Here is a 15,049-nt window from a genome sequence, read left to right on the forward strand (position 1 = left end):
ACATTTCCCATGATGCACCTGGAAGTGTCTTTTCTTCAAACTTAAAAATAAAATAAATCATTGTTATATTTTCAAACTTTAGAAGTGGAAGACATTATTCAACTGTTTGCACAAGGAGTGAGTAAAGTGAACTTCATATAAAAAATCATGCAGATTTCAAACTTACTTTTACTTTCAAAGATGCTTTATAACAAAAAATGACAAGCTGCGCCAATGGTATGAAATGGTATATGGGTCCGGGTCCGGGTATCATAGTATAATTCCTTTTTCTGTCCAAACGAAAATACGAAAAAAGGAAAACAGTGCCCCCTTTTCCTTTTTTCGTTTTAAACCAAAAACGAAAAAACGGATTTTGCTATCAGCATCAAAAAACGAAATAACCAAACAACCTAAATGAAATAACGGCCGTTATTTGTTTTTTGCAAATTCATTTTTCCTTTTTTCGTTTCTCATTTACTGATATGACGTCGGACACATCGGAAGCGGAAAAATAAAAGTACCGTCAAAATAAAAGTCCCGTATTAATAAGTACTTATTATCGAGCATAAAAAATAAAAATAAAGTATCATCATACACTAGTATAGGCCACTGTTCTCTGAACCATGCATGGTTCACATTTATTAACATAATTATTATTGATTATTAATTATAATTATAACTAATGCCAGGCCTAACGCCATAAATGAAAGCTATCGCTATGAAAGAGTTTGGTTTTTTTTCAAGATAAATGAAGTAGGACATTAAAAGATTCCCTTTGATTAGCACACTCAGAACATTGTCATATCATTTAATTACAGCCATAGGCGGCGGGTGAGCCTGACGTTTGGGAAGCCTATCTGACCACATGTTATACAGCCCGGTCGCTGGTGCTGATCGCTTCTGAAGTACTTTTATGTTGTTTATCTTATCACCATGGCAACACCATTGCGCGTTCTCATCAAAGGAGCTGCGATCGCGAGCAAGCTTCCCCCATATTCCAGGGATTTATTATGACGCAGCTGCTGCGTTGCCATGGGGATGAGATAAACAAAGTAAAAGTACCTTACTTCAGAAGCGATCAGCACCGGCGACCAGGCTGTATAACATGTGGTCAGATAGGCTTCCCAAACGTCAGGCTCATCCGCTGCCTATGGCTGTAATTAAATTATATGACAATGTTCTGAGTGTGCTTTAGCCCATCTAATCAAAGGGAATCTTTTAATGTCCTACTTCATTTATCTTGAAAAAAAAAAAACTCTTTCATAGCGATAGCTTTTATTTATGGCGTTAGGCCTGGCATTAGTTATAATTATAATTAATAATCAATAATAATTATGTTAATAAATGTGAACCATGCATGGTTCAGAGAACAGTAGCTTATACTAGTGTACGATTATACGTTTTTTTAATCCTTTTTATGCTTGATAATAAGTAGGCTACTTATTAATACGGGACTTTTATTTTGACGGGACTTTTATTTTTCCGCTTCCGATGTGTCCGACGTCATATCAATAAATGAGAAACGAAAAAAGGAAAAATGGATTTGCAAAAAACAAATAACGGCCGTTATTTCATTTAGGTTGTTTGGTTATTTGGTTTTTTGATGCTGATAGCAAAATCAGTTTTTTTCGTTTTTGGTTTAAAACGAAAAAAGGAAAAGGGGGCACTGTTTTCCTTTTTTTGTATTTTCGTTTGGACAGAAAAAGGAATTATACTATAGTACCCGGACCTATATGCTTCCTGTCTCCTAAGTTGGCGGGGACACTTCTCTCCCCATCCCCCACATTGTTTGGAAGACTTTGTCAGGCTCAATGTATTGTAACTAACTTGATATTTACACAGCTCAACAATATAACAACAACATTTAGTGTTATGAAAATAAGTTAGCTGACAGTAGCTTAAAATTTTGACACAGTTTGGCTAATGTTATCAGTGTTGCCAGATCTCGAACTTTTTTTTGTTTTGTCCGTCCGAAAAATGCCATTTTGGTGTCAGAATAATTGGAAGACGTGACTTTTGAAAAATGTGTCCAGTATTGCCTGTCTTCATCATGCAGCAAATAAAAGAAAAGTTATACAAAGACATCTTGCAAACACATCAAATTATCGCTATCTAAATTTAGACTCAGGATCTGGCAGTAGTCTCTCAAAGGGGCGGGGTCTGTGGCAAAACCCATGTGACACGCATACAGGAAATGACTCTTAAGTGCCCTGTTTTTGAACCGTCTCTGCCCCTTTAAAGCCCCTGTTTTGACATTTTTATCCTCAAGCTAACTTAGTTATCTGTAAATAATGAGCAGGGCTCACATAACTATATTAAGTTCTGATGAGAGGTCACAACATTAAATCTTATATACACCCACTCAACCGTATATGACTATCTTTAACTTTAGCACCCTCAAACTAAAGCCTTCATTTTTTCACTATAGCTTCATCTGCACAAATGTGTGGAGTGGGTGGATGCCAACATAAATAGTAAATATGATATTATCATAAAGACTGTACCAACGTCTGGACTGCCATATGCAACAGATGCAACAATAATTACATTATAGTTGCAGAAATGAAGCATTTCCCTGGCAAAATAGCATATGATTTAGCTGTAAACTGTGATATGATACATGCATTTGGTATGTATTTGCTGGTCACGTGGCAGCTTTATTAAAAAAACAATAAAATAGTGGACATGGCTCTGAAATTCTAAACTGTGTTATATGTTATGTTGCTTGTTACCACAGAGATATTACCTTACTTGTTTGGTGTTTACTTCCTTTAGTGATGCTGTATTATATAATAAGCCTACATTCATTTAAAGCTGTTTCATTGCCTAGTGGGACTTTCACCCTGTTTTTCAATTCATGCTAATTTTGAGTTACTTTTCTGTGTGGTGTCAGAGTTGGGGAACAGTCACTAAACAAACTATTTTTCTTGGAAAGGAAGATATAATTGCATAAATATTATCTTGAATTATTGAGTTGTTAGGGTTGTGAGAGTAAATGTGAGAGTCTCAGTTTAAAGCTGTTGTTATTGATAGTTTGGTAGTGGGTAGTAATATAGATATAGTAGGGTGTGAGTAGAGTGCATAGAGAAAACACACTGTGAAAGGGTCAAAATTCTTACTATATATAAAACGAAATACACGTTGTCATGGTGGGGCCTTGTCAATCACAGGGTAGCTAAAGCATTGTTAGACCTCAGACACAAAACTGGTCGACTCAAATGCACGACTCTCAGTCAATAGTTGGTATAACAATGTCTTTACTTAGGAAAAAAATCAATCAAAACAAAAGCACACTCACAATGAGGATCAAAGTACAAACAAAGAAAAGTGCTCACTTGGAGGATCAAAAGTCATCACAAATTAAATCAAACCTGATAACATGAAAATCCTGGCTGGGACGAGACAAAACATACTGAACAAGACGAACTGAGACAAGGATTATTTATACATGAGGTAGGGGAAGACAGGTGAAACCAATCAGGGGCGGGGTAAACAATCACAGTGGCGGGGAATTCACACAAAGGGAGGAAGTCAGGGTCTGAAACGAGAGGGAGAAGGTAAGTACAAAATAAAACAGGAAGTGCATTACGAGACTAGACATGAGTGACTTTAACTAAACATAAAGTGCTCATGACAACAAAGGACTAAACATGAAACTAAACTATGGCATGACATGAAACATAAAACACTTAACATGGACATTAATAAAATTAACGTACTTGACGAGACACAGCAAGCATAAGAAATAACAGTCTTATTCTCGGACCATAATTTACAAAATACACACTATGCTGTTTTGAAGATTATAAACTAGAGATTGAGACCATAAACTCATTATGAGAATGTTGAATGAAGTTATTAATGAAAAGTAGGGTCATTAACTTGTGGTCGTCTACACAATTGAACTTCTTTTTGCCACCAGTGGAGTCGCCCCCTGCTGGTCATTAGAAAGAGTGCAAGTTTAAGGCACCCAAGGGTCGCTGCCTTGTTAAAACACAAAACCTGACAGCCCTAGATATGAGTGATGCATTTTTCTTTACTGATTTCAAGTGAAATAACATAAACCATAGGAAAATATGCTGAGCCTGTTTATGTTGGACATGTTTAATTCAGGAAAAGGTGTCAAATTGAGATTAAAGTACGTATTCGACTGCTTCAGAGCGTGTTGTGAAAATTGCCTCTCATCTCTTTAGAAGGACAAGAAGTGGCTTCTGCAGTGAAAATGTGGCTGAATCGTTGAAAGTTAAAAAGCCTTTTTCAGCGTTTCAGAGTTGAAAGGAATCAAAGATGATAATGTCCCTTTGAGAAGCCGGCCATCGAAAAGGAAAGCTTGAGTGTTTGTGTGTCAGCGGGGGCCTCCTTTACAGAGTCTGGTCTGCTTGTCAAACCGCTAAAGGAGATGTTCCCTGGGCCAGAGTCCTCCCACACACAGCTGCTCCCAAATAATCAGCCTGCGTGTCATTTCATATATGCAGGCTCATGCATCCTTGTTTATGATATGTTTATATGTGCTTGTGTTTGCACAGTCACTCGTGCATCGTGACACACGGTCACACCTGTGTGTTTCTTTCCCGTGTGTGTGTGTGTGCGCTCAAGCTTATTTGTCTGATCTCCTGGCACCGTGTGCGTCTCCCTCTTTATCCGACAGCTCCATGCCTGTCCAGCCTCTCTCTCATCCTATTAAGACTTCTCCTCCCAAAGGAGCCGCTTGTCTGTGTGTGTTGGAGATCACAGTCTGGGCTCTGTTGCTGAGCCAAGTGGGACTCTGCGAGGCCAAAGCCTGGCGTCAAATATTTGTTTCATCCCAAACTGAGATACCCACCATCTGAAAAATACAAAAAGGCAGCAACTGTGTTATGCTGATTCTCAAGAGAGACATTTCTTTTTACACTTAATCCAGCACTACTGTAGGGAGGTCGGGGGTGAAAGTAGCACAGCAGCATCCCTGTCGCTAACAAAGCCTCCGTGACTTCATGTCAGGAGAGCAGATGGATGCTGTCACAAAGATTTGAACCGAGAGCTTGCAATTTGAGGACAGTATGACTCATTATGTCAGCCTCATGTCCAAATCATAAATATGTTATGAATATCGAAATGTATCAGCTGACAGAAGTGAAAAAAGGAGTGATTTCTCTGTGCTTTGGAAAAATAAACGAAATATTTATTTGTTGATAATCCCATCAAAGTAAATATGTTTTCGCTTGTGTTAAAGGCACAGTTCAACATTTTTGGAAATATGCTTATTGACTTTCTTGCTAAGGATTAGATGAGACTTGGAGAAATATTGATATAAAAAATATATTGATATATTCTTAAATGTGATATGGAATTAGACCATATCGCACGTATCGATATAGTTACACAATTATATTTCTTTATATATAAATGCTGTCCTTACTAGGGTTTGTCATATTTAGTTATTTTGTAATGTTTGCTGTTCTTTTCTTATATAAATATATTTATTTCAGAAAAAGATTGGCCAATTTTATTTCATTTTTATTTAAGATATTTTTTATTTAAATGTGCACTTTTTGGAGCTTTGAATTTTACAAAAAAGGTACTCCTGTTGTTAAACAGTATTTATTTTCACTTAAATAAACGGTTTGAATAAAACTACTTGTGACATGTCATATTTGGCTTTGACTTTGACTGAACATTTTGCTCTCACTTTGCGATAAAAATATCAGGATGTATATAGTATGTCGATATTCAGCCTAAATATATCGGGATATGACTTTTGGTCCAGCCCTAGATGAGAAAATTGAACAGCTGTACACTGAATATTAAGATCCCTCCTCCGGTTAGCTTAGCTTAGCACAAAGACTGGAAACAGGTGGAAACAGCTAGCCTGGCTCTCTGGTGGTAGCATTGTATTTAAAGTACAGACAGGGGAGAATAATTGATCTTCTTATCTAAGTCTCGGCAGGAAAGTTTCCTTTAATGGTTGTCTTGTTCTTTATTACATTTTATTTAAGGTATGTAAGGTGTTCACTATGGTTCATATGACTACAAAATATGTTGTGAAATGGTTGCATGATTGCTGTTTTAAACATTTGACAGTCACAGTGTTAAACACGTGGTTAGTGTTGTGAAACTGAACTACTTGGTTACGTTTAGGCGACAAAATGTGTTACTTGTTTAACATTAAAGATCACCTGTCTGCCAGCGGTTCTGGGTAAGGGTAGGGTTAGACCAAAAAGACTGTGTGTTAGAACCTTTGTAATTTAGTTTGTGTTTTAGTCACATGCAAGAAACAAGAAGATGGTACCTTTGAATTAAAGCCTCATATTTGCGTTTTGGCCCCACCATTCTTCTTCAACCAATTTTTGGTTTAACCCCTACACTGCAAAAAAAGAAAAGTTGGGTGAACTCAAAATTTCAAGGCAACAAACTTCGATAAAATTTTAAGTTGGACAATTAAAACAACTCTGCTCAACTCTGAATTTCTCTGGCACGATTGTAACGCCGCTATGAAATGTCAGCTAATGTTGTGACCACAATTTTGAGTTAGCATTGATACACTAATGGCTACTCTTGTAGCTGTAACAAGCAGCGGCGCTAGCATCAGTTAGCCGCTAGCATCAGTTAGCCGCTAGCTTTCGCTAATGAATTTCACCGCTTTCCCGCATTTCACAACAGAGAAATAAGAGTTAGCAGAACTATTGTCCCTTGTTTTGAACCCCAACTTAAAGATAAAAGTAACAACAACTCACAAACTTGTTTTTGAGCAGACAACTGGCTTCCTTTGTTGTGCTAAATTATTATATTACATTATTGCCCTAAGTGTCAGTAATTTATATTTCCAAGTTTTACCAAATTAAATCACTGTTTTAGGCCAAAAAATACAAGTTGGCTTTTTTGCAGTGTAATACTACCCCATAATGTCACCAAGGAATGTGGGTTTTAGGAAACCAAACCCTAAATGATTAGGGTTAAAATAACTACTTTATCATCCATAACTATTGGATGCAGTTACTGAGAGTGATATAGGTATCATAGAACCTGATGTATTTACATGTGGAAGTTACTTTCAAGGTAACAATGTTGACTTTTGGTTTGACTTTTGGTTTCACTGGGTACACAAATACAGTTCCCTGAAATCAAAATCCAGCATTTTCTGATTGAAGTTACAAATTCATAAAATAAATTGGGCTCATAAGTACTATAATAATACGAAGTTCTGAAAAATATTAGAAATGCATTTTAAAACTCAGAAATAATCATTGACACGACTGTTTTGAAAGCTCTGCTACAACACAAATTATCTGATTTTTGGAATGAAACTCCATTAGCGCCGAGTGTAATTTTTGCAGTGAAGTCACGCTGAGTTTGAAATTAATTTCTGCTGTGCCTTTGCTTTTGTCTCCAGATGGCCCTGTGATCTGGCGGATGCTGACCTACCCCCCGACTCGCCGAGCCCTCCTGGTGGGCTGTGGTCTTCAGATGTTCCAGCAGCTTTCAGGAATCAACACCGTCATGTGAGTGAAACTGTCCAACAAAACATTTACCTCAGTCATCCAGTAAAGGTCTCATTCATTCTACTGTTTGGGCAATGAAGACAGACTTTTCAAAACTTTATAGAATCTGCAATGGTCAGCTTACAACAGGGCATAGTGGAGTGAAGTAATGATGTATGCAACTGTAGAATTCAAATCGCCATCAATTCTAACCATGCTCATCTTAGTCTAGGCAATAGACTCTTCTAAGCACTACTCCCTTTTGAAGTTAAGCTTTTGAAGTCCTGTTTACCAATTAACTGTTTTATGTATCCAGACAGATAAATATTCCATGCCAAAAGTCAGTGCAGTTGCAGAAAGAAATTGATTAAGGTCACTTTCACATCAAACATGTCTGATGAAGAAGTCTTGCATTTACATTTTTAGTTCTGGAAAACAATCTTTGTGTTGTACCAGAGAAACCCCATGAAGATTAAATGAAAATGTTCAGGAGTAAGACTATAGACGGACCAATGACATTGAATAGCTAAACAGTGTTATTAACTGTGTTATCTGGTAACTTCTTTTACCAATAACTGTGTTATTGGTAAAATATCCATCCATCCATCCATCCATTTTCTTCCGCTTATCCGGGGCCGGGTCGCGGGGGCAGCAGGCTAAGCAGGGCATTCCAGACGTCCCTCTCCCCAGCCACAACGTCCAGCTCCTCCTGGGGGACCCCGAGGCGTTCCCAGGCCAGGAGAGAGATATAATCCCTCCACCGTGTTCTGGGTCTTCCCCGGGGCCTCCTACCAGTTGGACGTGCCCGGAACACCTCTAACGGGAGGCGCCCGGGAGGCATCCTTACCAGATGCCCAAACCACCTCAGCTGACTCCTTTCGACGCGAAGTAGCAGCGGCTCTACTCCGAGCTCCCTCCGGATGTCTGAGCTCCTCACCCTATCTCTAAGGCTGAGCCCAGCCACCCTACGGAGGAAGCTCATTTCAGCCGCTTGTATCCGCGATCTTGCTCTTTCGGTCACTACCCAAAGCTCATGACCATAGGTGAGGGTTGGAACATAGATGGACCGGTAAATCGAGAGCTTTGCCTTCCGGCTCAGCTCCTTCTTCACCACGACGGTCCGGTACAACGTCCGCATCACTGCTGACGCCGCACCCAACCGCCTGTCCATCTCACGCTCCGTTCTACCCTCACTCGTGAACAAGACCCCGAGATACTTGAACTCCTTTGCTTGAGGCAGTATCTCTCTCCCCACCCAGAGGGGACAGTCCACCGTTTTCCGCCAGAGAACCATGGCCTCAGACTTGGAGGTGCTAACTCTCATCCCAACCGCTTTGCACTCGGCTGCAAACCGCCCCAATGAGTGCTGGAGGTCCCGGCTTGATGAAGCCAAAAGAACCACATCATCTGCAAAAAGCAGAGATGCAATTCTTAGGTCACCAAACCGAATCCCTTCCTCCCCCCGGCTGCGCCTTGAGATCCTGTCCATGAAAACCACAAACAGAATCGGAGACAAGGGGCAACCCTGGCGGAGGCCAACACCCACTGGGAACGTGTTTGACGTTGTGCCGAGCATGCGGACACAGCTCTCACTTTGGTTATATAGGGACCGGATAGCTCGTAGCAACGAGCCCGGTACCCCATATTCCCGCAGTACCCCCCACAAGACTCCCCGAGGGACACGGTCGTAGGCCTTCTCCAAGTCCACAAAACACATGTAGACTGGATGGGCAAACTCCCATGACCCCTCCAGAAGTCTCGCAAGGGTAAAGAGCTGATCCGTTGTTCCACGGCCAGGACGAAAGCTGCATTGTTCCTCCTGAATCTGAGGTTCGACAATCGGCCGGAGCCTCCTTTCCAGCACCCTGGAGTAGACTTTCCCGGGGAGGCTGAGAAGTGTGATTCCACGGTAATTGGAACACACCCTCCGGTCCCCCTTTTTGAAAATGGGAACCACCACCCCGGTCTGCCACTCCACTGGCACTGTCCCAGACCTCCACGCGACACTGAAGAGGCGTGTCAACCATGACAGCCCAACAGTGTCCAGAGCCTTCAGCATCTCAGGGCGAATCTCATCCAACCCTGGCGCCTTGCCGGCGGGTAGCTTTTTGACTACCTCGGCGACCTCTGCCAGGGATACTGGTGAGTCTTTCCCTGAGTCTTCAGACTCTGCCTCCTCTACAGAGGACGTGTTGGCTGGATTGAGGAGGTCCTCAAAGTGTTCTTTCCACCGTCTGACGATATCCACAGGTCGGGTCAGCAGGTCTCCGCCCCCGCTGAGCACAGCTTGGGCCAAGCCCTGCTTTCCCTTCCTGAGACGCCCGACGGTTTTCCAGAACCTCTTTGAGGCCGACCGAAAGTCCTCCTCCATGGCCTCCCCGAATTCCTCCCATACTTGAGTTTTTGCTTCAGCGACTGCCGCAGCTGCAGCCCTTCTGGCCGAACGGTACCTGTCTGCTGATTCCAGAGACCCCTCGGCCAGCCAAGACCGAAAGGCCTCCTTCTTCAGCTTGACGGCCTCCCTCACCGCTGGTGTCCACCAGCGGGTTCTTGGGTTGCCGCCACGACAAGCACCGACGGCCTTCAGGCCACAGCTCCTACCAGCCGCATCAACAATTGAGGCTTTGAGCATGGCCCATTCGGACTCCATGTCCCCAACCTCACCCGGGATGTTGGAGAAATTCTTCCGGAGGTGTGAGTTGAAGACCCTGCAGACAGGGACCTCCGCTAGACGTTCCCAGCACACCCGCACTACCCGTTTGGGTTTGCCAGGTCTGTCCAGCATCCTCCCCCGCCACCTGATCCAACTCACCACCAGGTGGTGATCAGTTGACAGCTCTGCTCCTCTCTTCACCCGAGGGTCCAGAACATGCGGCCGCAGATCTGATGACACGATAATGAAATCGATCATCGACCTTTGGCCTAGAGTGCTCTGGTACCAGGTACACTTATGAGCCACTCTATGTTCGAACATGGTGTTCGTTATGGACAATCCGTGACTAGCACAGAAGTCCAATAACAAAACACCACTCGGGTTCAGATCGGGCAGACCGTTCCTCCCAATCACCCCCCTCCAGGTACCATCATCGTTGCCCACGTGAGCGTTGAAGTCTCCCAGAAGAACTATAGAGTCTCCAGGCGGTACCCCTTCCAGGACACCACCCAGAGACTCCAAGAAGGCCGGGTACTCCGAACTGCTGTTCGGTGCATATGCACAGACAACAGTCAGAGACCTTCTCCTCGCGACTTGCAGCCGCAAGGAGGCGACCCTCTCGTTCCTCGGGGAGAACTCCAACAAAGCGGCGCTCAGCCGGGGGCTTGTGAGTATCCCCACACCCGCCCGGCGCCTCTCACCCTGGGCAACTCCGGAAAAGGAGAGAGTCCAGCCTCTCTCCAGGAGTTTGGTTCCAGAGCCCACGCTATTTGTGGAGGTGAGCCCAACTATTTCTAATTGGTAACGCTCCACCTCCCGCACAAGCTCGGGCTCCTTCCCCGCCAGCGAGGTGACGTTCCACGTCCCCAGAGCTAGCCGCTGGAGCCGGGGGTCAGCACGCCCAGGTGCCCGCCTTCGCCTGCCGCCCGACTCACACTGCACCCGACCCCTATGCCCTACTCTGCGGGGGGTGGGCCCACAGGTCATTGGTAAAATAAGTCCACAGAAATCATATAAAAGTAGAACTGCAGTCTGTGCAGAAGATCCTATTCAGCTATTTAATCTACTTTTGGAAAACCAGAGAATGGAAATTGTTGCCAAAATTGCGAACCTGAAAGGATGGGTTGGCAAAATGGTATTAATGAAGTTTTACTTGCAAATCCTCTTTTTTATTCCACTATAATTCACAGTGACAGTCAAGGTCATGCCCTGTTCACACAGACAATAGCAGTGTCTGCAAACATGCAGCCCACTCTCTTTTTAATGAGAGCAGCAAAGTTATTTGCCACCAAAACAATGTCATTAGGATGGTGAATACAATGATGGTTGCCATTTTAACTTTCCATAGTTACAGGAACAGGTAAAATAGTCTCATTATATACTGTTATGTACTGTATTAGCATCTAAAAAGCCTAAAAACTCATGGATCTGTTGCTCAATTCGGCCTTCCTGAGTGTATTTCATGGTTCCACTGATACCTGAAGCAACACCCCGGCGTCTGCAGTTTTTAATGCCGTGTACCAAAAAATAGTCTTAATCATCAAGTACTTATAAAACATTGGCAATATTAATCTATTGTAAAATACTTAAAGTGGAAAAAGACAACTTTTCATTTGCTGATATACAGTAGCTTAGTAAAACAACTCGAGTTGTTATCTTGCTAGCACTGTCCTCGTAAACAGCCCGCTAACGAGTCCTCAAGTTTTCTTTGGACTGAATCTTCTGCTCAAATCAAGATTAACATCTGGTTTCACTTGGACCCCAACCACCTACATCAGGGCTCCTCTCCATCTCCATTTTTCTCACCGTTGGCATTCATCAAAACGACCACCACACGGCCTGCATTGATGACGTATTTTCCTGTTACGTCCTTGTCAAGGACCCATCAGGATGCATGGTCGTTTATATTACAAAATATATGTGGTCAAATGTGTTCTAGACCACCTCGGCAAGTGTTTTTGAGTGATCCGATCACAATGCGTCTTGGAACCTGTTTACACTTGTATTTAGCACTGAACACTTGTGATCTGATCGCTCAAGACACATTTTAGAAACCAAGTGTAACTATGTTTCTCTAAATGGGACCATAATGTACAAAATACATACAACATCAAGCTGTATTGAAGGAGACTTAAAAACTAGTGATTGGTGTAAAACTCATGAAAATTGTTACTGAGGTAATAAATCAAGTGAGATATTGATCCGGTATTTTACCTATTGACTTCCATACAAACCAACTTCTTATTGCAACCTGTGGAGTCGCCCCCTGCTGGCCATTAGAAAGAATGCACGTTAAAGGCACTTCAGACTTGGCTTCACTTTCAGATTAGGAGGCTGCCACTTCAAATCAAGCCTTAATTATCCCAGGATATCATACCCAGTGGAAGACAGAATTCCATAATGAAAGCGAGGCTCAAAGAGAACCAATCTAAATGCCAATGGTGTCATTATTCTTTACTCATTACATTGTGCAATCAGCATTTTCTTCATAATGACAAGGTAAAGCCAAAAAAACCCATGTCTGTTGCCACTTTAACATCACAAAAATTTTTGCGGCGCTGTGACTTAATCTGTTATCTCCATCATTGATCAAACTGTAGAGTGTGTCCTGTTACTAGATCATATTTCCATTGAAAAAGAAAGTTCAAGTGTGTTTTTATCTCTTCCGCCCTCAGGGCTAACCGAAACAATGATGATACATGACACTGAATCTGTGTGTCACCAGCCGTCCCTTTCAACACAACAGAGCCGGAGACAGATGTATTTGGTTTAGCAGCACAGTATTAAATCATAAAACATTTCTTTCATCTTTCATAACACATAATACACCGGGGACCAGTAGCCTCATTGCATCACTGGCCGCTTGCCTGTGATGGGACAGACCACCTTTCCTCTTTTATTCTTTTTATCTTTCCATCTGAGGAGATTGTGTCATCTGTCTCTGTCTCACCTCCCCTTTGAGATGAACTATATTACAGGCTTTGTAAACAATCTGTGGATATGTGCTGTTGCTTAGCAACCGCCGAGGTTCAGAGCAATAGGATAAATGCATGCTTGTGCGGCTGTGTTTGTGTGTGTGGCCACACGCGTGTGATTTAATGCGTAAAATGTGACACTACGGACTTTGGACTCTGCACATGTGCGACATGTGCTCACGTGGATGTGTGTGTGTGTGTGTGTGTGTGTGAGGTATGTTACTGATGGTATGGATGTTTGCATGTGTGTGCATGTATGGGGAGTTGAAATTCAGCTGTGGTTAGCAGAGGTGACACACTGGATCTTTCACAAATCTTTTTAAACAGTCGTTTCTGCCTCTCTCGCTAGATGTCTGCCACTCTTACTGTATATTCATCTTCATCTCCTGTTGCCAGCAGAATGAAGAGCAGAGGGGACAAACTAAATCTGTCACAGCTCTGTCCCTATCTGCCTTTCAGTCTCTCTGAGTTTTGTATCTGCCAGCGTTCCAGTCTTTTAGAAAAGGTCTGCCTGCGAATTTATCAGTGTCAGCAGTGACCCATTTATCCCGAGTATTAATACGCCTGTGATCAAGATGGTGTCGAGATTATGCTTTGTTTACACCTGGCACTATGATGTGTGTCTCGCTCTACAAATTGAAATCTAACTGACCTTTTGTTTGTAAAAACACCTACTGTGGCTTCCTTTGGTGATAATTACATCCTTCAGAAGTGACATTAAAGACCTCATCTGGCTAACCATCGATTTTTGAAGATAATGTCTCAGTTTGAGTTGTTTGGAGAAGTTTTATTTAGCTCGTGCAAAATGCAGAATAACAGTTCTTTTTTAAAGAGACGACACACCTACACAGATGTTTACAGCTATTTTGGCTGACAGGTGCAATTAATAAGAAAGAGAGGAAAACAAGTACAGTCTTGACAACCCCACACAGCTGACACTGCCTTCATATCTTATCTAAGTTTCCCACTTGTAGACCAAGTCATACCCTGCATTCATGTCATGTTTGAATAATTCTCTGAGATAACTTCTGCCCGCTTTCACCCAGTAGTATTAATACATTTGCAGAATTTATTACCTATATGTGGCAGAAAGAATGCCAACTGAACCCCGTAAAGTCCCTGAGCTTTCTCAATTGAGGGAATGTTCGTCTGAGGTTAATTTTTTTTACCTCCAGTTTCCACAGTTTCTCTGGTTGTTCCACCATCTGCAGTTCTGGCGACCTAGGGATAGCCACTGTAAGCTATTTTGTTGAGTAATGAACTATTTTGTTAGGTTGCCTCTTTGCAAAATCCTGTGGTAAGCAGTGATGCAGTGTATAAGTCTCAGGCTTTTATTATGAAACAGAGTGAAGCTTATGTGCACCAACATCCACAGTGTGGGAGACATTAAAGAGTTTGCCTTTCATTCAGACTACAGAGCCTCTGTGTTATTAATTTATTGCCTTCATAAGGTGCAACTCATAACCCTGGGCTACACTACAGATACATATCAGTGCTGTAAATCAAGCCTTCATTTTCCCAGGAGATGGTACGTGGTGGTAGACTGAAGTGCATGGAGAAAGTGAGATTTAAAGAGAAACAATCTAAACGCAGATGGTGCCATTATTCCATAGCCATTACATCGTGCAATGAACATTTACTTTATAAAAAACTTCAAACTAAATTTGTCTACTGCCAAAATACATTTTTGTTATTGCTACTGTCAGTCTGTTTTTGTGTGTTTTTTGGCACTGATCCTGCCTCATGTAACAGGATAGTATGTACTGTATACTGTATAAAGTAATTAAAAAAAACTTGGATTGCACATTTGGCTCTTTGTACTAATAAGGCTGTAATCTACCATTAATCTGTAAAAAAAAAAAAGTTGAAATAGTGTTTTTTATGGTTACATTTTATTACATTTTATGTTACATTTACATTTTGTATCAGGTTGGTAGCCTATATAAATAGTATAGCCAATTATTGTTTTGAACAAAACTAGGTCA

General features: G+C 41.9%; 1 protein-coding gene across 1 annotated transcript in view; it reads left to right on the plus strand.

Annotated features, from left to right (window-relative positions):
• Positions 1 to 15,049, plus strand: part of LOC131960601 (proton myo-inositol cotransporter-like) — a 93,715-nt gene that overhangs the window by 46,980 nt on the left and 31,686 nt on the right. Inside the window, exon 4 of the mRNA XM_059325857.1 lies at positions 7,349 to 7,457. Within this exon, the coding sequence (XP_059181840.1) occupies positions 7,349 to 7,457 (109 nt within the window). The remainder of the gene's footprint in view (positions 1 to 7,348; positions 7,458 to 15,049) is intronic.

The sequence above is a fragment of the Centropristis striata genome, chromosome 22 (assembly GCF_030273125.1).
Source record: "Centropristis striata isolate RG_2023a ecotype Rhode Island chromosome 22, C.striata_1.0, whole genome shotgun sequence".
Lineage (NCBI taxonomy): Eukaryota > Metazoa > Chordata > Actinopteri > Perciformes > Serranidae > Centropristis > Centropristis striata.